Source organism: Mycothermus thermophilus, assembly GCF_041956435.1.
Source record: "Mycothermus thermophilus strain CBS 625.91 unplaced genomic scaffold VTJ04scaffold_1, whole genome shotgun sequence".
NCBI classification, from domain to species: Eukaryota; Fungi; Ascomycota; class Sordariomycetes; order Sordariales; family Chaetomiaceae; genus Mycothermus; species Mycothermus thermophilus.
In genome coordinates, this window is record NW_027191427.1 from 344,023 (window position 1) to 365,568 (window position 21,546).

Sequence of the window (21,546 nt, forward strand, 5' to 3'; positions counted from 1 at the left end):
AAAGACGATGTGGGATGGGTAAGCTTAGATCGGCGGCATGATGGGATTCTTGGAAGATATGGGAGGTGTGGCTGGCGCACAACAGTTGGGATCCTCTGCGGCGCATCAGATAACGGCGTGGGAGTCGGAGGAATTCAGTTATTATCACCGAGTCTTTGGCTTCTATCAACAGTTTTACAAGGCTGCATGTGATGTTGATGTAACATAAACGTCCACGAGAAATGTACAATTCACCCTCGTTTATCTCTCACAATCCTGACACAACTCGAAGGTACACAACAGAACATATCAAACGCCAGACCAGAGCCTATGAACGAGTTGAACCCTCTCACAAGGCTTCACCCCCATGCTCGCACGATTCCCATGAAGGTTTTTCCAGCGTGGTAAACCTCTAAACCGCCTCTCTCGCTGCATCTTTCAGGCCCTCAACCGGAGCAGGGTTCACGGGGGCTTTCTCAGAGAACGGGTAGAGTCTTGGGAGGTTCGGCATGTTGGGCAGACTGACGGCGGGGATGGATATCTTTGGCACCTGCGGTGGGACGGTGGGGAGAGATGGCATGTAAGACCACAGCCGGGTACCCGATTGCTGGGCAATGCCCATGAGATGCTGTAAGTACGCTCGTTTTCGGTCTGCTTCGTCTCCTTCGTGGGTGCTTCCCTCCGCAGATTCCTGGTTGATGTCGACGTCGGCGTCATCAGGAAGGGGAATGAGAGATGCTGCCGCTGCTATGTCGAGAGGAGACTCGTCCGGTATCGCATCATCGTCGAGCATCATCTCCTCGTCGCCGTCTTCATCCCGCCCACCCTCACTAGCCCCAGCCTTCTCCCGCCTCTCCAAGATACCCTGCTTTGCTTGCTCAACTCCTCCTCCCTCGGCGTCGATAGCGTTGACGATATCATCCATCTCAGCCGTCTCCGATAATAGCTTCTCGTCAGGCGTCGCCTCCTCTTTCCCTACCTCACTCCTCTCCCCGATCGTCGGTTGAGATTCAGGTTCAGGCTCATCCACAACTTCTCTTTCGTCATTGGCCCATTCAGCAACCCATCCGGCTGCGTTCTTGACCATCTGGTCGTACTCCGCGTTGCGCTCCCTCCGGAACATGCCCACATGCGCCGCCACTTCGTCCTCGGCTCCTGAGATGGTCTGGCGAACGAACAAGTTCACCACGGAGGCATCTTCATCTCCGTCGTTGACCACCACCTGACCTGGGGTATTATCAATCTTCTCATCGGGGCTGCCCCCGTTGGCACCAGCTTGCTCGCCCTCCTTCTTTTTCTTCCCTTCCGCAGTCGGCACCGCACAAAAGGTCCTTTCCGGAACAAACAATCCCCCCTGCCACACTCCATTCTCTCCCAGCGACGCATACACCACCTTTACCCCGACCCCTCTCAACCTCGCCAGCCTCCTCAACCGCTTCCCTAACAACCCGGGTCTCAACAACGGCCCGACAAACGCAAAATGATCTGACAACCACGCGAACGACGCGCCCACGTTGCCGCGGTTCAGGTATGCCAGCCCCTGACCGATGGTTTCCAGCGAGCTGCGCAGCCCTCGGCGGGCTGCGTCGGCGCTGCTTGCCGCGAGTCCTGAGATTCCGTTCTTGCGTGCGTGTCGGACACCCGCCATGATTGCTCGTCGGTGCTGGAACGCGAGAACTCCGCCCGCAGCGATGACCCCGGCGGTGCCGGTGCGGAGGGCGACGAACTGCCAGGCCTTCCAGGCCGGGGTGGAATTGGAGCGTGCACTAACAGGCTTGGTGATGCGGCCCGCCGTTGTGGCCAGGGCGCGGCGGGTGGTGAGGCGGGAGAGGGCGGCTGGGGTGGCGGCGGTGAGGGCCGTCATGAGGTTGAAGACGCCGCTGACCTTTTGGTAGTTGGAGAAGGCGCCGTAGACGAACATGGAGCGGGCGAGGCCATTGAACGGGGTGTCGAAGGCGAGGATGCCGTGGATGAGTGGGAATGGAGGGTTGGATGGTGACGACTCGCGGCGCTCGTCCAGAATGCGGAAGAGGGTGTCGCTTGCTATGAAGCCGCTGGGAATTGGCAGTGTTAATTATCACGACAGTTTGGTGAGTGGTAAGTGAAAGTTGTGTGGTATATGGCTTACCCCATGGAATGAGCCACAAGGACCACGCCAACCTGCCTATCATTAGGCGGCCATGGGTTGTCGAGATGTTGTTTGCGCAGCTCCAGGACTCGCTCTTTCAGCCTGTGTTTGTCAGGTCCGAGGCTCAGAGGACATAGCAGGACGTCGAAGCTTACCATTCCAAGAACTTTTCGGTGACATGGGCGAGTTCGCCTCGAGTCTCAAATTTCGGGTACACGATGGACAGAATTTCATCCTGGGGAAGCTGGTCGGCGACTGCATCCCGGAGCTGGCTGGGAAATTCGCCAAAGGTGAACTCGCTGCCCTGCAAGACATGTCAGCATCGATCACTGGTAAGTTCGTTTTGATTTTGAAGTGCGGCTCACCTTGAACCCGTGGATGAAGCATAACAATATGATGCGTTTCATTTTGAAATTGAAGCTATGGGTTTGTTTTTTGGGTTGTAGGTTACGAAGCGGTGAGTTCACGGTTGGGTGTTTGTTTTGGTTGAAGGGGATGTGGGTTTCCAGGGGAATGTGACCGTTTCTTTGAGTGGTGTGGCGTTTGTGTTTGCAGATCTGGAATCCGGAATCTTGGACCCTACGTCACCGCCATGCCCGGCAGCAACGTCATGGAAAGCAAGAACTTGACCACTCAAGGATGGGCCGGGCGCTGAATCGCACACATCGATCGTTTCTGGCTCTCTTCCACAGTAAGGTATCTTCAACCCGGGCAGCAAGGGCAGGCAAACTTCCAGGTTCCGTCGACATGGATGCTCTTACTTCTTTTTGACGGAGGATGTTGAGCTTAGTGCAGGCGCCCGGGGAAGGGTTCTTGATAGATACTTCTCGGGGTCGATGTACATACATGCCTCGTTTCTCAGCCGGGCATCGCCATGGCTGCCCACCTTCCTCCCAAGCTCAGGCACTCCCCGTTGTCTGATCGGAATTGGTCTGCACTTGGTCCCTTGACACCATGAGAGCCTCAACCCAATCTTGTTCCCCGGTTCTTGGTGTGGCCACGGATGCAGCGGCAGATTCGCCTGTCCTCCGCTTCCTACCCCTCCACCCCCTGTTACTTCCGATACCACATGCGCGTCACCTTTGTTTTGCGCATCTTCCTCTGAAGCTGGAGGATGGCGTAAATCAAGGCCTCGGGAGTGGGCGGACATCCGGGAACATAAATGTCGACGGGAATCAGACGGTCAACGCCCCGGACGACCGAGTAGCTGTAATGGTAATACCCGCCGCCGTTTGCACAGCTCCCCATGCTGATGACCCATTTGGGGTCGGGCATCTGGTCGTAGCTTGGTTTGCGTTAGCTGCCTGAGGTTGCCGGAAAACAACAGAAAGCACCCTACCAGAGACGCACTGCCGGGGCCATCTTGTTGGTGACGGTGCCCGCCACAATCATGACGTCGGCTTGTCGCGGACTGGCCCGGAACACCCAGCCTTGACGCTCGGAGTCGTATCGCGGCATGTAGCAGTGCATCATCTCGACGCCGCAGCATGCGAGACCGAAAGTCAACGGCCACAAGGAGCCTTGCCGAGCCCAAGCGACCAGAGCATCGATGGTCGTTCTGCCCAAACACCAGGGTCAGTGTATGATACCAGGAAGGTCTGAGTAGAGTGTTGTGTCCAACATGGCGAACGTACAGGACATACTCTGCCAGGGCACTTGGTTTGCGCTCCGTCGACAGGGCAGTGGGTGTTGGATGACTAGGTCGAAGGGGGAGTGGCTGTCGTTTGGGAGAGAGAGTCGAAGGAGTCCACTGTTTCTCTGAAGCCACCGAGCTGGATGCTCTGGCTGGAACATAGTATCTGAGCAGTGTACGAACACTTGGACCGAATAAAGGGGTAGATCTTAGAGAAGCCATGACTGGACGCATGTTGGCTCGATAGTTGGTGAGCAGGATAATCTCTGTCCTCGAATTTCACGCCGTGAGCTACGTTACTAGATGGGTAATAGGCGCGAAGGGAGAGAACTTCAACCCAAGTTGGCCTGAGGCCAACGACCTCCATCCAGGCCTCTTTATTTGACGGAATCATGGCCGCAAAGGACGCCATTTTTGACTCTCCGGAACTTCCCCGGCATGCACAATGGGAGTGTCGACTAGGTTCCTGAGGAATAATGGCATCTTGAGCTTGAACCTGTCTCTCCGTCATGTGTACACTCCACATACACACTGTGCGACTCACTTGATTTACGTGGTACAGCACAGTGTCTATTCTAACACTGGTAACGACTTACACGCCCCTTCAACCCCAGCCCCGGAGGTTTCCGGCCCAATAAATCCCCAGCGCAACCCCCCCAACATCGCGTCGGATCGGATCCCACTTCGGCTTCAGCCCACCTCGGCCTCAACCCACTTCGGCTTCAACCCACCCGCATGCGCTTTGTTGGTCTTAGGCTGCGCATGTAAGACACGCCATCATGTCGCAGACATCCGGTTCCTCCCAGGGGTTCAAGTGTTCGACATGCGGCCGTCAATATGGCCTAAAGAGTCACCTGCGTCGACATGAAGCCACGCGTATGTCTCGTCTCATTGGGCCTCGGCTGAGCTGTCTTTGCTCCGCAGATGGCGCCCTATCTGACTGTTCCTTGGTGAATAATAGGTATGATTGAGGTTGCTGACCAACACATCTAGATTCTGGGACAGAAAGCTTCACATGTCCATATTGTCACAAATCCTTTGGCCGCAGGTCCGTAACCCGTTCCTCAGATATCCCAGCGGTCCATGAGGGTTCGTTCATAAGTAGCTCACTCATCTGCAACCCATTGACAGAGATGTATGGCGGAAGCACTACCTGAGCTGTCCCGAGAACCACAGTCATGAACCTCCACCTCCTGCAAAGCGCGGAAAGACGGCGCGGGCCTGCGACGCATGCTTCCGCAGCAAGCTCGGTTGTGACGGGAACTCGCCCTGTGCTCGATGTACCTCCCGCCAAATACCCTGCACCCACTCCAGGAAGCCCATAGATGCTCAGACCAGCAGCGCTTCCTCTATTCCAGGCAGCTCTGGCTCGGCAACCCCTGAACATCCCAAGGACTCCCAAGCTGAGACCAAGATTCCTGTTTCTTTCCTCCTGAGCCTCACCAACCCAGAAGCAGAGTCTATGATTGGGGCTTTTCTCAACGAACCAAGCCGTGACGCCGAGCTGCCACCTCCGGATCTGCCATCGGAGGTAATAGCTCCAACTCCTGCTGGTGCAGAAGGTGATGCTTCTATCATTCCAACTGATGGGTTCGGCATCCCCTGGTTCCTCAGCGAAGTCCCGTTCGCAGATCCCAATGAGCTCGAGGACTTCGCTGCTCTTGACCTTCCTGCTCCCGAAGCCGAACCTACCGCTGCTGAGGGAATAGATCCTGCCCTGGCACCCATAGTTGCCGAGCTCGAGGCCCTGCACCGTGTTTTGTCAGCCAGCTCCCTCGGTTCTTCGTCGCCGTCTCACAACAATGACAACCACAATTCCAATAATACCTCCAACTCTGTCTTCTACGACCACTCCCTTGCCACCCAAATCTTCACCCGCGCCAACCGCGACTCCTTCATCTCCGCCTACTTCAGAAATGTCCACAAACACCTGCCCATGGTCCACCGTCCGACCTTTGCCGTCGAGGCCTTGGCATCTACTCCCGCCTCAGCACCGCCCTTGGTGCTGGCCATCTTCCTATGCGGCGCCTTGTACGCTCCCCCGCGGGACAGCGCGCTCGCCGTGCCGCGCTTCTTTCCCATCGCCGAAGAGTACATCTTTCGCGAACTGGAGCGGCTGCTTAGACTTGTGCTTCAGGCGCAGTCTGGGAGAAGAGAGTCGTCTCCGACTGCAAAGGATGCGGAAGGCGGACGACGGACAACAGACGTCGATATGGCGCTGTACCACACCCTCCAGGCAGCGATGCTGGTGCAGGGCGCACAGTTTATGCTAAACAACCCAGCAGCGCGGAGTCGTAGTTTCAAGGCGCGACGGGTCGTGCTAGTCGATGCCGTCCGGAAGTTGGGCCTGACACGGGCGCGGCATGCCCAAGAGGTGATGGCTGACGGGATGCCGGACTGGATGGCGTGGGTGAGGGATGAAATAAAAATCAAGTAAGCTGTTCTTTGCCTCTTCCTCTGATGAACCCCCCACAGCCGCGGCTCACACCCCTTCAGGATCGGCACGATGTTGGTGCTCAGCGGATGGCAACAAGCCGGGGTCTTCAACGAGCCCGGACCCATGGTGGTTTACGAAATGGCTGGCGAGATGCCCAGCATCCCAGAGCTCTGGGAGGCGAGGAATCCGGAAGAGTTCAATGCCGTTGTTGCTGCCCACGGGAACGGCTGCTGGCGCCGGACAGCGTCCCTGCGTGATTGCATGGACGCCTTCATGGATCCGTCATGGTCTGGGATGGAGGGGTTCCCCTTGAAGAACCTCACATTGCTGGACATGTTTATCATGGTCTCGAGTACGTTCCCCCTGGCTCCATCTACTCCCCTCTGCCTGAGAGAATCTTGACTGACGCACCCGGATCCCGCACCCATGAATATCAACAGCCATTCACTCCATGATCGGTTCAGCACACCACTTCTGCCTGCTGCACACCACCCGGTCCGCTCTTCGGACAGCAATGGTGCGCTGGAAGGAGATGTGGGATGCGATCGTTGCCAGCGTAGACAGCGAGGTCCTGCGGATGAGCGGGTTCGCCCGCCACTGCGACGAGTTTTATTGGCTTGGGCTCGCGCTGCTTGACGAAGTGGCCATGGAGAGGTTCAAGATGCTGCCATACTTCCAGGCCATGGGCCATGAGACGCCAAGGGAGCTGCATGTCTTGCTGAGAGAACTGAGGGATAATGTGCGGAAGGAATGAGGTTTGTGTGGATGTATTATAGATATGTACTGTGTACTGTCCCGGAGAGACCAAATCATTAGACGCCATGCTCACGGCCATTCCACAAAACACACCATAATCTACCGGGTGCCTAGGTATCTACCTAGGTAGGAATGTATCATCATATTAGTATCATCGTAAGCTCGTCACAGGCTCTACCCTTGGCTCCCTGGTATTGATGCGCCTAGAAAAACTATATGTTGATGGGACCGCCGATCCAGATATTGACCACAGCATATGAATAAACCATTCGCTTTCTTGGAGTTAATTTGTATGCATGTCCGTTAGTAAGCTCTTCTACTCAACACTCTTTCATGTTTCACCCGGCGGGATATCCCGGCTGAGGTGCAGACATCTTCAACGAGATGCATCAAAACAATAACCGGCAGTTGAAGACTCGAGATCGGGTGCAGGAACTGATATGTCCATGATAATAATACGGGTGGTTTCCGGCTCGGATGACTATCATCCATTGCAGTCATCATCTACTTCCAGCTCGATTCACACAACATATCCGCTTCGGTATATCACCCTCCCACTTCATGAAACAGTAACAGTCCGATCCAAACACCCAGACGAGCCCAGTTTCTTTTGACTAAGTCTCTCACGCCCACCAGCAATCACGCCTACCCATAATCATTCATAAAGCGCAATGAACAAGCCGACTGCCATCCTCACCCTTCTCGCCCTCCTCTCCTCTCCAACCCTCGCCCAACGCTGCCAGTGGGCAACTGTCCGTTATACCACCGATCTCGTCCTCGAAAACCTAGTCAACCCCGATCTCTCGCCCGTTTCCCCTTTTCCTATATCCAGCCCAACAACCGCCACCAACGGAGGCTTGAACAACAACCGCCAAGACGAGGAATGGATCCGCATCCTCGCCGTCTCCCCCTCCCGCCCTCTCTACGCATACACCCAAAACCTCCACCCCATCGCCCCTGACTCCCAGGACAGCATCCTCTCCGTCCCGATACGCGAGGTGTTGTGGACGCACAGTGTCGTCGACCAGGAAGTGTGTGCTGGCGCGATCAGGATGCTTGTGACCACCGGATGGGGCACGAACGGCACAGGTGAGGAGGACAAGGCGTACCTCCTCTCGGCGCAGGTGCGGTTTAACGCCTCTCTGCCCGCCCCGCCGGTGGTGGAGAGTTTGGATGTGGTGGTTGTTGGGGAGGGGGATTGGGGTATGAGCGCGGAGGGATTTGTGGAGGAGTTGAAGGAGAAGGTGGGGAGAGAGGTGTGGAGCGCGATTAGCTATGTGCAACAGGAGACGCGGGAAAGGTTGGTGGATGTTGCTAATGCCTATCTGGACTTTTACTATGGTGGTGGACAGAACGGTGAGGGGAGTGAGAAGGGGGAGATCTGGGGGAAGCCGTGCTCAAGGTTGGATGGGTTGGTGTATACTTCTGTGGGAGAAGGCGATGAGACGGCTGATTGTGCGGTTGTGAGGACCGGAGGGGTGACTGATCGGCAGGTGCTTGTGGATGAGTCCGTCGGGGCGGTGAGCGTGTTTGGAAAAGACGGAAGCCTAGGTGGCGCCCCAGGTGCCTGGCTGTTTCGTGTTGTGGAAGGACGGGTGAGGTATATTCATCATGTTTCGGCGACCGTTGGTTGAGGAGAAGGGAGGAAGAAATTCCGGTCTGGGAGGGCGGAGATATTTCCCACACAAATCACAGGTAGAAAGAAGCTTCTATGGGTATTATCGGCCACCCAGGCACGGGACCCGAAGAGAAGCTGCTCAATATTCGGTTTTGATCATCCGCTTTAAAAAGGGCTGGGTTCCCAGTTCAAGAAACTAAACAACTCGCACTCGCGCCTCTCCTCCGGGCTCAGCGTCTCCAAGCGGATATTATCACCCTCCTCCCGCCAAACCCTCCAATATCGATTGTGTACCCGTAGATAGTGGATGCGAGAGCCCGCTGCCGCAAGCAAGCGCGCAGTATGTTCCGCTTCCTCGGGTTTGATAAGCCTCTCAGCCCTCCTATACTCGACGACGGCCAACTGGGTCAAGTTGGGAAGCTTGCTGAGGGCATCGGCGAACATATCAAAGTCCTCGAAGCAGATCTCCGATTCTGATCCCTCCTCTTTGATCTCCAGGTGAACAGCCAGTCCCTCCAAGACGCCAACGTCATCACCAGACACGAGGTCGTTCAGGACCTCTTCCGCCGTAGGTATGTCGTCGTCGTCCCCCTGCTCGCCGTCCTCATCCTTGAGGATGACCTGGTCGCGCTTAAGCTCAATGTGCATCATCCGCGGGTGAACGGGGTACGACGGGAAAAGCTCGTCTGACCGCAACAGGCCAGCCCACTCATATCCGCCCCAGGTATCGCGGGCGGAGAAGGCGATCTGGCGAAGCCATGCGGGATCGCTATTCGCCAAGAGCCGGTTCACGTCACGTTGCAAACAGGCCAGCGAGAAACGGCGCAGACGGGGACAGTTGTCCGGGCCAAACTCTTCAAATACAATGCCGCTATCCTCGTAGTCGTTGTACATGTCCACAATATTCTTGCCGCTATCCCACACGCCTTCGTTTTCAAGGCGCAGCTCCTCGAGGTGCTTCAGATCGGTGAGCATGTGGATGGATTTCTCCTTGAAGGGATACACGGCGCCGGCGAGGCCCAGGTAGCGCAACCGCAGAGGCTTGGCCCCGGTTGCGCCATATTCTGCGCAGAGTTCGTCGAACCAGTTCTCGAACTTGTCCCCCTCGTTCTGGAGATGATGCCGAAGGATGGTCTTGACGCCCAGCGACACCTCAAAGCGTTCGAGCTCTGGTGACTGCACGAGGACCTCGACGATGCGATCCCTGAACCACCCCAGATCCTCGAACAGGTTCTTAAGCACCAAGGATTTGAGTCCCGAGAAGCGCGCAATCTCGGGCTCGGCGTACAGTGCCCGCTCTACGTCTCCGGTTCCTTCGGGTTGCACCTCTTCGCTGCTGTATCCAAGGAACCGGCTCATGTCGGGCGGGTACGTGATCTCCAGCTCTTTCAGCTGCGGACACTTCTCATGGAACACGGTCAGGAGGTTCTTTGGCAGGTGGGTTCCCACGTCGTTCCATCTTTGGTTTGTGTTAGCATCCAGGATTTATAACTTGCATGCCCTTCTTTTATGGCCGGAGGGATGCTGGCTTGAGGGTGAAGACTTGCATGAGGCGCTCGAGCTGGGGCATTTGGTTGATCATGGGTATCAAAATTGTCCCAATCTCCTCATGAGACAGGATCTTCTTGATGGCGACAGTCAGCACCCTGACATGGCGAAGACGACCGGACTCGAGCCATTTCGAGAGAAAGTCTTTGGACTCGTCAATCGTGTCATCGGTCAGTTCAATGTGCCGATACAAAACCGGTGTCACGGCTGTATTAAACGTCTTGTTCACAAGACTGAGCGTAAAGAGTTCATGTCGGTTGGAGATCTGAGGGCCGTTTAATTAGTCTGCAGTTCAGGGTCATTCTTGATCTCATCATACCTTCTCTGCCATGTACCGCACCAGCTCGGGCAGGGCGGCAAAGTTGGTGGTCAACGCCGCCATCGTGTCAACACAGTGTCTTTCGCCGGGATGCTCAGTTAATACTGTCGATGACTTGAACGACACGAACGGTTCAACTTGAGCTTTATGATGGGAGAGGTTTGGAGGTTTTTATACCTCCGGTTTTCCTCCAGTGCCCCTGGTACCGATGTTTCCAGGCCCGTGCTAGATGCTTGGCAAGGCTCAGCTGAACCCCCTGAGACTTGACGCGAAACCGCCTTACCCAGGCAGCGGGCGCGAAGGTTTCAAAATATGTTGAAACGGGAATAGTGGCTGGAAGAACAGCGGATAGGTGGGCGGCATCTCCAACCTTTGTTCATCGTGTTCATCGGGAAGCATTCCGGATTCAACAAGGATGACTGGAACAATATCACGGAATAGGAGTTACAAGAACTCATCGATGGGATCGAGTGAGGCATGGACGATCCATTAAGTCTAGGTTGTTTGATAATACTCGAAACTCTTGCTCCTAGTCATCTTTGCACCCTTTTTTAAGGTGGCTGAATATGACGTTTAAGCTGTGGTGTCTGTATGTTGAACATCAGGTGGAGCAGGTGTTTGGATCAAACAGAACTTGACCCAAAACACCGGTGACTAAGTTGACATGATCGACATGGCGGCCCGATACAGGGATCCGGAAGAGCTGTTCTACCGGATGCGCAATTGTTGCACGGCATGACTCTTGATTTTAGGGTTATATATATTTCCTCAGGTAACTCAGCAGCAAAAGTCTTTCTTTGGTCGTCTTCTCTTCCTTGTGTGTACTACAACATGAGAGAGGACACTCAGAACCAGGACAAGCACCTAAGCAGTGAGGGACCTAAAGTACCTATACCATTCCTATCCTTAACGACGTCCTTCAAATTGACTTGATGCACAGAAACAGGGGAGTAATCATCGACAACCCTCAACCACGACTCAACATGCCCTAGATAGAGGTTATTAGTTAATTGCTCTACACCTGTACTAAGTATAACCCCTTCTAAGAATAATCCTTCATTTCTTCACCTTCCCGAAGTTGTGCAGAGCCAAGCCCACGGGTCAATGATAGAGATGAATACAACGCTGTCTTATCCACCCTCGTCAGAAAAACCGGAGGGAGTCTGCCGTCCCGTCTGTGATGTACCACAGTATGTGATCTATTCCCAGCTGTGCCACGCGCCAACCGCATAAACTTCATCTCAACCCGTGGGGAATGCAAGGCACGGGGTCTTCTGTTGGTAGGCCAAGGCTGTCTCGCGCCATACAATCTCCCGAATGCCGACATGGTTGGCCACTGCAAAGGATGTGTTCTAGGTTCTTGGGGATTTAGCCGATGGTGATCCAATCAACCGTTCTGTGAGAGAACGCTGACATGCGTCCAACATACATGAGAGACTGTGCCGCAGCAACTGTATCCGGGATGGCCAAGTCAGGTCATTCATCTGTAACGCCGATAATAGTACTCTCAACTATGTCCGAGACAAGGCCGTGTTCGTCCCCTTTAAAAACGCACATTGCCCTCGGGGACAGTATCGTGCAGATCGGTGCGACGCGAACCAACCGTGCAGCGCGTGTCTTCAGGGAAACCGGTGTCTGAGTCTTGTAGGTCTCAAAGGCTGGTTTGTCTCATCATCATGTTCTCCCTAGAAACCAGCGCGATATTGGTGCTCCTAGCCTCGGGGCTTGCCAATGGGGTGGCTGTGAATCCGAGAGCTCCTCATGGCAAGGGGTCTTCCAATACTCCCAAGACGCACCCTTCACTCTGTCTTGATCCAGCTGCGCTTCAGACAGCCAGCTATTATCATGGTTTGGAAGAAGGAGCGCCAGGGATCCGGCCTGGGCTCAGCAAGTCGGAAACGTACGTGAACTGTTCACTACTATCACCATTGGATCTTGATGTTTGGCAGGATCAAGACATTTCTAACATCCATTACAGCGACCGATCCAACTTCATCAACTTCTGCGTCGGCCACACTCTTACCAATGGTCAACAAAACCGGGCTGGGTCTTGCAACGGCATCCCGATGGGCCGGATCCCCTCCGTCAACAACATGATTTCTTCCATCATCACCTACCCGCAGCCGGGCGATATTGTGCCGCCGCACAAGACCTTCAACGTCACCGTCCAAACGCGCCACCTTCGTGCTGGCTACCTCGTCAACCCCAGCGTCAGCTACTACACCGCGCCCCAAGATCTGGACGAGAACGGCGACATCATCGGCCACTCGCACATCTCGGTCCAGGAGATTGGCAGTCTGCGCACTCTCCAGCCGCCAGACCCGACCCGCTTTGCCTATTTCAAGGGCATCGATGAGCCAGTCGACGAGAACGGCGCGCTCCACGCCGAGGTCACGGGCGGCCTCCCCCCAGGCGTGTATCGTGTGTGCACCATGATCGCGGCGAGGAACCATCAGCCCGTCATTATGCCCGTTGCTCAGCGTGGGGCACAGGATGACTGTACCAAGTTTGTGGTTGGGGAGAAATGAGGAGGGGAAGAGGGAATAGGGCACACAATGAACCTTCTCTGATGTATTAACTCCAGGCTATTCTTGCGTTACGAGAAGTTGTTGTGGAAGCCAGGGGTAATACCTAGATAGATTGCGAAAATGCCAACTTCCACGACAGCTTGGAACCAACATGGTTGTTCTGGAAATGGGGCAACAATGGGTCCTTTGTCTTGCTACTATACTTCTTTGTCTGACTCGACAACTTCTTTGTTTGTAGTTCGGGATGGGCCACATCCGAGGGTTCTCCAAGGTTCTGAACAATAACTCTGTTTAAACAATGGCATTGTGATCCATTCTTTGTCTCATTGTCAAAAGGAGATAGTATAAGTAATATGCCGCACAAGCCTCAGAAGACGACGGACACATCACGACAACACCGACAACTCAACCCAAACATTCAACACTCCAACATACCACAAACACACAGGTAAGTCTCTCCCCCGTGCCAAATAACATGCCAGTCTACATAACCCGTCCCCAAACCAACCACGCGGTCTCCTCCTGCGTTCAAGGCCTCAACCGGCACCTGCGCCTTGGTCCGAAAAGGCTCGCCATCAGCATTCTCGTCGACTTCTCGTTCTACGCCATCGGGTATCTAGCCAAGCAGTCCGACTGGGACGCGGTCCAGGAGCCCAACTTCCACCAGGTGATGGCGCGTATCCGGCTGACCCTCCGCCACCGCGGCGAGCGCTGGCTCTGGACGCACAACCCCCCTCTCTTCCGCGACGACGAGGATACCAGCCTCTGGACCCAGGACGACCACGCCGCCAACTTTGTTTTGCGCGTGCTCCACGACGTGATTGACTACCACAACAAGGGTGAGTCGACCCCCTACTGGTGCTGCTATGATGAGGATGTGACCCTGGAGGATGTCGTCCATGCGATCCTGGAGCGGCTGTGCGTGTTGCAGTCCATTTGGATCGGCACGGATGCGTGGATCGAGGACAGGCGCCTCCGCCATGAGCTTGCGCAGAAGCTCGCGTACGTGACTGAGGTCTTTGCTGGGAGGACGGTCTATGAGCATATGTTGCAGCGGATTGCTTGATTGAGGGATGTCCAACCCTCTTTGGTCTGGTGCCTTAGGGTGTAGTTTTGGGCGCCTCGATTGGGATCAAGGATGGAAGTTGAGTGTCTAGAGATAGTTACTGGTTTAACATCTCACGTGAATATTTACCCTCGTATTGCCCGAAGTATTTCCCATTGGTCAAACGATTGAAGAAACAATGAATCCTCATGGTTGGTGTGCATGAAGCTTTATTAATTAAATGAAATGTTAGCGAGGGATCGTGTCTATAACGTTGGTGCCAGGGGTAGGTAGACGCTATCTATTGCCTCTCTACTGGCCCTTTATGGCGTTCGTGTCTTAATATTGACGGACCCTGCCTTCACTGGGCGATGCGTTCGTTCAAATCCTTCGAGTCGACATTGACCTCAAGTGACAAGTTGTCGTGTAGGGGAACCCTGGCTACCCGTTTCTGCGTCTTTGTCTCAAACAAAGAAACATGCACCGCTATGTTGTCAGCGGAAGTAAAGGAATCGTGACATGAGAGGATCATGACATACCACCCCGTCTCAGTACTGCATCCAACAATCTTTTGTCCTTTGGGGATGATTTTCTCTGAGTTCTTCCCACATCGGTCTCAAGCTCTTCAAGATCCTCCTCGTCGAAGGTGAAAGGCTGCTGTTGGCTTCCGTCCCAGCGTTTGCAATCCCGGTGATCCATTCCTGAGAGATTGATGTCCGTCGAGATGTCATTCAATGGTGAGATTTCCAAAACCACAAAGAGAGAGGTACTCTCGGGAGAGCGGCGGGACCAATCCTCAAGAGCAGCCATTCTTCTGGCGTCGAAGGCGAAGAGGATAAGAGATGGTGAAAGAACCGAGTTGCCCACGTTACACATTTACATCAAGAATTCCTTGTAGAGAATTAATATTCTCTGAAGGAGTGAGGCAGATTAAACGGAGGGCAGGTTGGTGAAGGAGTCGTTGTCACCTTCAGACATCTTCGGACGATGCAGCAGGAGTCACAGGTTATCAAGACGCGCCTCTGAACAGCCTACTGGCAGAATACCTAAGCTTAAACATGTGAAAGCGATTCCATGAAGAACAGTTCTTGGTCATTATCAAGAGGAGAGGCTCTGCTACTGACGCGCGCCTATCACATATGGAAATGTGGTCATCCCCAGCATCTCAGTTCTCTCCGGTATGTGGAGAAGCTTTCCTAGACCTATGAACGTATGTCCCGAAGCATTGAGAGCCTCCTGAGTTTTGAATGACGGACCATTTCACCCAAAGAGGACCGAATCCGGTAGTTTTCGCCGAAATCCTGTTTCTGCTTGTTGATAGCTAGCATCGCCAGCCGGTAACATCTCCGCATAAACAAATAGGATGTCCGATTGTTTAGAAATTTCTGGGAATGTTTGCAACCGGACAGTTCTTCCCGGCCGCAGACCGGTGCCAATTGAGGATATTGGTGCACGGCATCCCTACAGAGAAACTCAGCCCTCCCTCGACCTAACAGGCCTGCTTCTCTCCGGAGGAGCCAAGCTCGAAGTTGCACTTTCATATCAAGGGGTGGTCAGCCCAGCAGGGCAGCCAAGGCACGGTCTACTTGGTGATATGCCTGGAACCGGCCGTGAACTACGCGACTTGTGCTACATCATTCATGCAAAGTGGGAGTGTCTGCTCCGTCAGGATGCATGCCAAGTTTAGCTGGTTCATCCCAGCCACCTCCGCTCGCAAGTTTTACCTCCCCCTCATCAGCCCTTAGGCGGCAGTTATCTTCACTGATGATCAATGCCAGTTTTGGCGTCTCCGATCCGTTCAACTACCTTACCTATCCGAAGAAACAACCCGAGACCTACCCCTAAGGGTATTCTGGAGCCACGTGCGTTCCCATACAACGAGCACCTTCGTGTTCTCCGGGGTTATTGATCATGCGGCTCTTGGGCCAGTTGAACAAGTACAGCCACCTTATCAAAACCAAGCGCGTGTTTCTATTGAAGGATGTTGTTCACTGACTGCTGAGGAAAGCACCGAGCTTTCTCATGAAAAGGTATCTGATGATGAATCTTGCCATGTCTAGAAAATCGACGAAGCCCTTGGTCGGGGGGTTTACTCTCCGGAATATCTTCCATGATCGAATCGTGTGGAATATGAGAGTTTGGCAGAGTACGAGAGAGGAAGACAAGTTGAATCAATGGAAATGCCAACGTAATTGCTCCCCCCAAATGCCTAACCCATCAGGATCGCCTTCACCTCTATGCTGGCTCGCGGCGGGGCATTCGCCTGGGCCGTGGGGTCAAGAAAGGCGGCATGAGGGCATACTGTCAAGATATGTCAGACCCAAAATTAAGGTATGAGATATCTCAGGGTTTCACTCACCATATGCTTCGCTCGTGAGGTTGTCGCACAACTTGAAAATAACGACGTCCTCGTGGGTCATGCCCTTCTTGTAGAACCAACGGTGGGCGGGGTTGTAGAGGACCTCGTAGGCCTCGTCAACATAGTGCGGGTAGACAAGGTCCATAGGGACGAGGTCACCTTGGTCAATGGTGCGGAAGTCACACACGGCAAGCGGGCAGTCCTCAACGGGGGTGGAGGTGATGGGCCTCCAGATGCTACAATCGTCGCTGTCAGCAACAGCAAACGCAAGTCAAGCATGAAGGAATGTTCCTTGTGAGAGAATGATAATGATGACGACTAACTTGAGGTACTGCACCCGTCCCTGCAATAGCTGTTGATATGTATCGGGGTAGTAAACCTTCAGACGAGCCTCAATTGTTTCTTGGCTGGCGTCTGATACATGGTCAGAATCTCAAAGCCGAAATATTAAGGCCGTGGTTATCACATACCGCAGTGCGCTCGTAGGAAAGATGACTTAACGGCGTGCTGACCCGCCGGCTTGTCATCAGGGTTGTGATAACGGAACTAACATGGGCAAAGTTTATTAGTGACCTTAGAATTGCGAAGTGCGGAGGCAAAAGCAACGCCTGTCATCAGAGACATCACGAGCATGACAGAGAGACGTACGTTGTAAGTGTAGAAGTGAACATCTCGGGCGCCGTAGCTCTTCTTGAGCCACTGAGCCAGCGTCGGAAGATAAATGGCCTTGACGGTCTGATCGGTCCACTGCTGCACATTGACGGGAAACCGTGCAAACTCGAAGCCGGATTGGGCAAGGGTGAAGAGATGCTCAAAGCCTGCGACGTTGAAGATGGTGACGGAGTAGGGTTTCGTCAAAAGATTGGTCATCAGAAAGTCGGGGAAGAGACTTGTAGGGAGGTGGCACTTGTACGGTTTCACCCGCTGGTACAGCTGCACAGGAGCTAGATGGTACATGCCATTGGTCACTACCGAGGGGAGGTTTCGCTTGTGAATCTCCAAGTCGAGCATGAGTCTTGCGTCAAGGGCGTTGGGACGTTGATCCAGTGGGCCGGGTGTGATGGAAGATAGGTTTGGACCTTGACAATGAATATTGTTAGTAAGTTGAATTGCGTATAGAATCATCTTTGATCAAACAAGGACGCACCTGTGCCGTAATCCAGGTCACTGTGAACAATGCCCTCCGGCCTGGAAGGAGTCCATTGGCGCCATGGGCGGTTAAAGGGTTGGTTCACATTGAACCCACACCTCAACAGATCTGGGTATTCCCGTAGAACCCGTTTGTATGTATCACTTCCGAGAGTGGGCGGCCAGATGCCCTTCTAAGGCTGAACCGGCCATGACGTGTTGCATGGAGCGGATTGGTTGTTTCCAGGTTTCGAGCTCATGGGAGGTCGTGGGCAAACAATGGAGGGTCCCGGAGGCGTCCTGGTACTCTCCGCATGCGCCAGTGGATCTCCGCGGTTCGCCTCGGGCTCTTGCTGGTTGATGGAGCATCCCGATCGGGGTCTGGTGCTCAGGTTATTCATGGCAGTTGGGGAGATTTCCTTCGGTTGTGAGTTTCTGATTGACGAAAAAATGATGACAAGTGTCGAAATTCTGCTCAGGGTGGGGAAGAGGGAACAATCAGCGGAAATGGAAGAGAAAAAGAAAGGTCAGTGCTGGGAACAGAACCTAAAAGCTTTAGCGATGCTCCTCCCAGGACCTTAGGGATTACACATCAATCTCATCTCAGCACCAAGGGTATATTACAGATTTTCAGCTGTACGACTCTCGACTCCCGTTATCACCACTCGCTCTCAACACCGCTGCCACTACCTTATTGAACTTTACCCCATAACTCCAAGCAATCCCGGGTCTCAACAAATCCCCCAATGGGTCGATAATAATACCCAGAATCAGGTACTTACAAAGCAACAAAGCGGGGCAAAGTACAATTGTGTTCCAAGCTCGGTCTGAATTCTTAGCTGTCTGTCTGACATCTCAACAGGGCTGGCGTAATTACTGACCAGCAGGATCTGGTATGGAGGCATCGGGAGACGTCCGGACAGCGAGATTGGGGGCAGACGCAGAGTCACGCATTAACACAATGCCAGGCACGTGAGATGTGGTCCGACAGCACTGTGCCAATAGCACTTTTACCCGGTGGCTTCAGTCCAACCCTAACCCTTGGCGAATGTTCCGTCCTATCAATGCTTCCAATTCGTTGCTCAAGATCACTGCATCCCGACGAGAAACAAAGAGCTCCCGTCGTCAATCTCTACTAAAATAAAGTGCTGTGTAATCCGGGATTTCTTTGTGCTGCGTACGGAGTTACAGAGCATGCCAAGCCCTTCTCTCCGCGCCAAGCTTTCCTCTCCGTTGCCCGCAGCCTTGCTCTCTGATCCGTCGACACAGCAGAGCCGCACTTACCCCACCTTTCGTATTTGTCCGCACGTCCCAGGTGTATGTCGCTCCATGTCATCGCACACCAACCTGGAAGCCTCGGCCTTTCATGGAGAAGACATGCAGGTTCGAGTTGGAGGTCAAGTAAAATGATATGCAATAGGCCAAATGAGGCCTCACAATTTTCCATGTTGAGAAGTTTAACTGGAAGGAATTGACTCCGGGTAGCTTCGATGGGAGTAGAGGTGCATACAGCTCACCACCCAACTTGCCTCCATCTTAGTCTTCTGAACATCCCCGAGGGTATGTGGAAGGATTATTAACTTGGATTACATAGAAGACTAGGAAATCAATAGTAAGATGAGGTTAAATCGGGCAACAGGGGCAGGTGGCCGAGGTCTTGATCAGGTTAGCCTCAAGACAAGATTTCTGGCCACCGGTGAGCGGCACAGCATGGCCGGTATTGGTTTGCGGTGCTCGGCATCTCTCTGTCCCTATCACAACAGTGGGAGGTCTGAACATGAGCCTCAAGACACCTGTCTGGATTCTCCCATTTGCTTTTTCACTTCTTCTTTTCCTCCAGAGGAACATGGTATGGATCATGCTTCAAATCTCATTGTTCCAGGCCGTTCTGCTGTCCGTACCTTGGCTTGTCGATCGCCCGGCATCGCTCATAATTACCACCATCAAAGCTCATTCAACCAAGAATTATGGCCTTGACTTCAATACTCGCCCTCGCTGGCGCATCTTTCGGAGCCGTTGGATCAACAAAAGCCGAGTGAGGACATACTGTTCAACGCAAGTCAGCATTCAGGACTAGAAAGTGTTTGTCATCATCTGATGATTCTTTACCTGTCGCCTCGCTGGTCAAGCTGTCATAGAGCTTAAAAATGATGGCATCCTCCTGGGTCATTCCCTTCTTGTAGAACCAGCGATGCGCAGGATTGTATCGAACCTCGTATGCCTCGTCGACAAAGTGTGGATAGACAATGTCCATGGGCACTAGGTCCTCGCGGTCAAATGTGCGGAAGTCACACATTGCCAGAGGACAATCCGCGACAGGCGTAGGACAGATAGGTCGCCAGACGCTGCGATGGTTAGCTTCTAAGCATGATAAATCGTGATTAGGTAGCAAAGCGGGTAGGGGGTTGTGGAAGGGGAATATGTGGCTGGCGGCCTGACTTGATGAAGCGAACACGCTCGCGCATGAGATCTGAGTAATTGTCCGGGAAGTAGAGCTTCATACGGGCCTGGCACGTCGATTCACTCGCATCTGATGCCGGTGAGTCTGATGACCCTGTGGTCAAGGCCGGGAAGGTTAGACGCACCGCAGTGAGCCCGGAAAAAGGGGCGTTTGAAATCCTGTTTCTGGCCGGGCTGCTTTTGACTGGGACCGTGATGGCGGAACTGCCACGAAACGCAAGCCTTGGTTTAGTTCTCTGGTCTCTGTCCAAAAGTTTTTGGGCGGTAATGAGAGGGGACGACGAAGTCCCAAACATCTGGCACCACCATTATCAGCAGGCTGTGTGTGGAAACGCACATTATAGGCGTAGCAGTAAACATCACGGCAATTGAGATGTTTCTTCAGCCATTCAATGATTCCAGGCAGGTATTTCGCTAGGACTGCTTCATCCGACCACTCCCGCATAGCGATGGGGCACTTGACAAACTCGAAACCAGACACGCTCAGTGAGAATAGATGCTCGTGACCAGTGACCTCTGAGATAGTCACTTTGTAACTTTGGGCGTGGAGGTTATGCAGCTTGAGGCCGGGAAAGCAGCCTTTGGGTAGCTGGCATTTGTATGGCTTCTCCCTTTGGTACAGCTCGAGGGGAGCCAGGTGGTAGAAGGTTTCGGGTACGACGTAAGGTAGCTTGAAATGACCGATCTGTTCATCAAGAGCCCGTCTTTCCTCCTGTATTTCAAGCCTTGCGGCCGCAGAACGTTGGCAGGCAAGATTGCAGCTCGGGGCTGAACAGAGACGATACCAATGAGTTCAGTGCTCACATATATGACTTTCATTCTCAGGGACTCACGGCTCGTGTGAGAAAGCGCGAGGCCAACCCCGTCCACAAACGTGGTATCGTTCCAGCCTCGCCATGGTCGCTCAAACGGCTGTTTGGTGTCATGCTGACACGTCAACACCTCGGGATGCTCACGTTGGAGTCTTGTATACGTCTCACTCCCCGGAGATGGAGGCCAGAATTGCTTCCATGCTTGGATGAGGGCAGGGCTATTTGGCGGTGTAGAGAGCTGCTGCTCAGGCTCATTTTTCGCAGGGCATGTTGAGTCGTGGCCACAGGTCGTGAACTTTACATCAGCCATTATCGAGACCTGGGTTTTATACCCCCGGTGGTTGACGGCGCCCATGGCCGTGACACCTGGATGAAAACAAAGGTCGACAAAGCCGCTGGATGGGCAGTAATAGAGAGAAGCTTCGTGGGGAGTGGAGTAGAGAAGAGTTCCAAGTTCTCAGGCTCGATCCCGGGGTCCATGTCAGCAACCCCAAGCGTCTTTCATCTCCCCTCATCCATGCGGCTCTGCGGATTTGGGGCTCTGCGATCCAGCCAGACCCATCCATAGCGGGCATACGCCCACGTAAGAGGATGTACCGACCCTTCTCGGCGTCATAGGATTTACCATCAAGAAGCGGCTCAAAATGCCGAATTCCAGTTAAAGGCGCTCATGGGGTGGGTTGCCGCATGCTGTCGTTGGGTGAAGTGAGGCAGATGAAGACACCATGTCTTCCAATCACGACGGTGAGAGGTTACGCCGCCCGCATGGCTCGCTTCCAATGGAAAGGTCGGGGGG

General features: G+C 53.8%; 9 protein-coding genes across 9 annotated transcripts; 4 read left to right on the top strand and 5 right to left on the bottom strand.

The window, feature by feature from the left end:
- Positions 1 to 391: 391 nt before the first annotated feature.
- Positions 392 to 2,514, bottom strand: VTJ04DRAFT_126 (uncharacterized protein; the record flags this gene model as incomplete). The annotated part of the gene is made up of 4 exons (XM_069358928.1): positions 392 to 2,033; positions 2,108 to 2,209; positions 2,263 to 2,411; positions 2,473 to 2,514. 4 exons carry the CDS (start codon positions 2,512 to 2,514, stop codon positions 392 to 394), a joined length of 1,935 nt encoding a protein of 644 aa, XP_069222736.1.
- Positions 2,515 to 3,160: 646 nt separating this feature from the next.
- VTJ04DRAFT_127 (uncharacterized protein) lies at positions 3,161 to 3,901 on the bottom strand (the record flags this gene model as incomplete). The annotated part of the gene is made up of 4 exons (XM_069358939.1): positions 3,161 to 3,392; positions 3,447 to 3,665; positions 3,742 to 3,804; positions 3,876 to 3,901. The coding sequence occupies 4 exons, from the start codon at positions 3,899 to 3,901 to the stop codon at positions 3,161 to 3,163; spliced, it is 540 nt and encodes a 179-aa protein (XP_069222737.1).
- A 618-nt stretch (positions 3,902 to 4,519) lies between these two features.
- Positions 4,520 to 6,931, top strand: VTJ04DRAFT_128 (uncharacterized protein; the record flags this gene model as incomplete). Its single annotated transcript, XM_069358950.1, has 5 exons — positions 4,520 to 4,616; positions 4,734 to 4,788; positions 4,872 to 6,173; positions 6,237 to 6,529; positions 6,618 to 6,931. 5 exons carry the CDS (start codon positions 4,520 to 4,522, stop codon positions 6,929 to 6,931), a joined length of 2,061 nt encoding a protein of 686 aa, XP_069222738.1.
- Positions 6,932 to 7,604: 673 nt separating this feature from the next.
- VTJ04DRAFT_129 (uncharacterized protein) lies at positions 7,605 to 8,567 on the top strand (the record flags this gene model as incomplete). Its single annotated transcript, XM_069358961.1, has 1 exon — positions 7,605 to 8,567. One exon carries the CDS (start codon positions 7,605 to 7,607, stop codon positions 8,565 to 8,567), a length of 963 nt encoding a protein of 320 aa, XP_069222739.1.
- Positions 8,568 to 8,716: 149 nt separating this feature from the next.
- Positions 8,717 to 10,481, bottom strand: VTJ04DRAFT_130 (uncharacterized protein; the record flags this gene model as incomplete). The annotated part of the gene is made up of 3 exons (XM_069358973.1): positions 8,717 to 10,010; positions 10,099 to 10,364; positions 10,419 to 10,481. 3 exons carry the CDS (start codon positions 10,479 to 10,481, stop codon positions 8,717 to 8,719), a joined length of 1,623 nt encoding a protein of 540 aa, XP_069222740.1.
- Positions 10,482 to 12,094: 1,613 nt separating this feature from the next.
- Positions 12,095 to 12,946, top strand: VTJ04DRAFT_131 (uncharacterized protein; the record flags this gene model as incomplete). Its single annotated transcript, XM_069358983.1, has 2 exons — positions 12,095 to 12,318; positions 12,397 to 12,946. The coding sequence occupies 2 exons, from the start codon at positions 12,095 to 12,097 to the stop codon at positions 12,944 to 12,946; spliced, it is 774 nt and encodes a 257-aa protein (XP_069222741.1).
- Positions 12,947 to 13,421: 475 nt separating this feature from the next.
- On the top strand, positions 13,422 to 14,012 carry VTJ04DRAFT_132 (uncharacterized protein; the record flags this gene model as incomplete). Its single annotated transcript, XM_069358994.1, has 1 exon — positions 13,422 to 14,012. One exon carries the CDS (start codon positions 13,422 to 13,424, stop codon positions 14,010 to 14,012), a length of 591 nt encoding a protein of 196 aa, XP_069222742.1.
- Positions 14,013 to 16,200: 2,188 nt separating this feature from the next.
- VTJ04DRAFT_133 (uncharacterized protein) lies at positions 16,201 to 17,361 on the bottom strand (the record flags this gene model as incomplete). The annotated part of the gene is made up of 5 exons (XM_069359005.1): positions 16,201 to 16,292; positions 16,351 to 16,586; positions 16,674 to 16,764; positions 16,821 to 16,896; positions 16,999 to 17,361. 5 exons carry the CDS (start codon positions 17,359 to 17,361, stop codon positions 16,201 to 16,203), a joined length of 858 nt encoding a protein of 285 aa, XP_069222743.1.
- A 2,071-nt stretch (positions 17,362 to 19,432) lies between these two features.
- Positions 19,433 to 21,060, bottom strand: VTJ04DRAFT_134 (uncharacterized protein; the record flags this gene model as incomplete). Its single annotated transcript, XM_069359016.1, has 6 exons — positions 19,433 to 19,524; positions 19,588 to 19,823; positions 19,918 to 20,008; positions 20,064 to 20,142; positions 20,276 to 20,706; positions 20,772 to 21,060. The coding sequence occupies 6 exons, from the start codon at positions 21,058 to 21,060 to the stop codon at positions 19,433 to 19,435; spliced, it is 1,218 nt and encodes a 405-aa protein (XP_069222744.1).
- Positions 21,061 to 21,546: the final 486 nt, after the last annotated feature.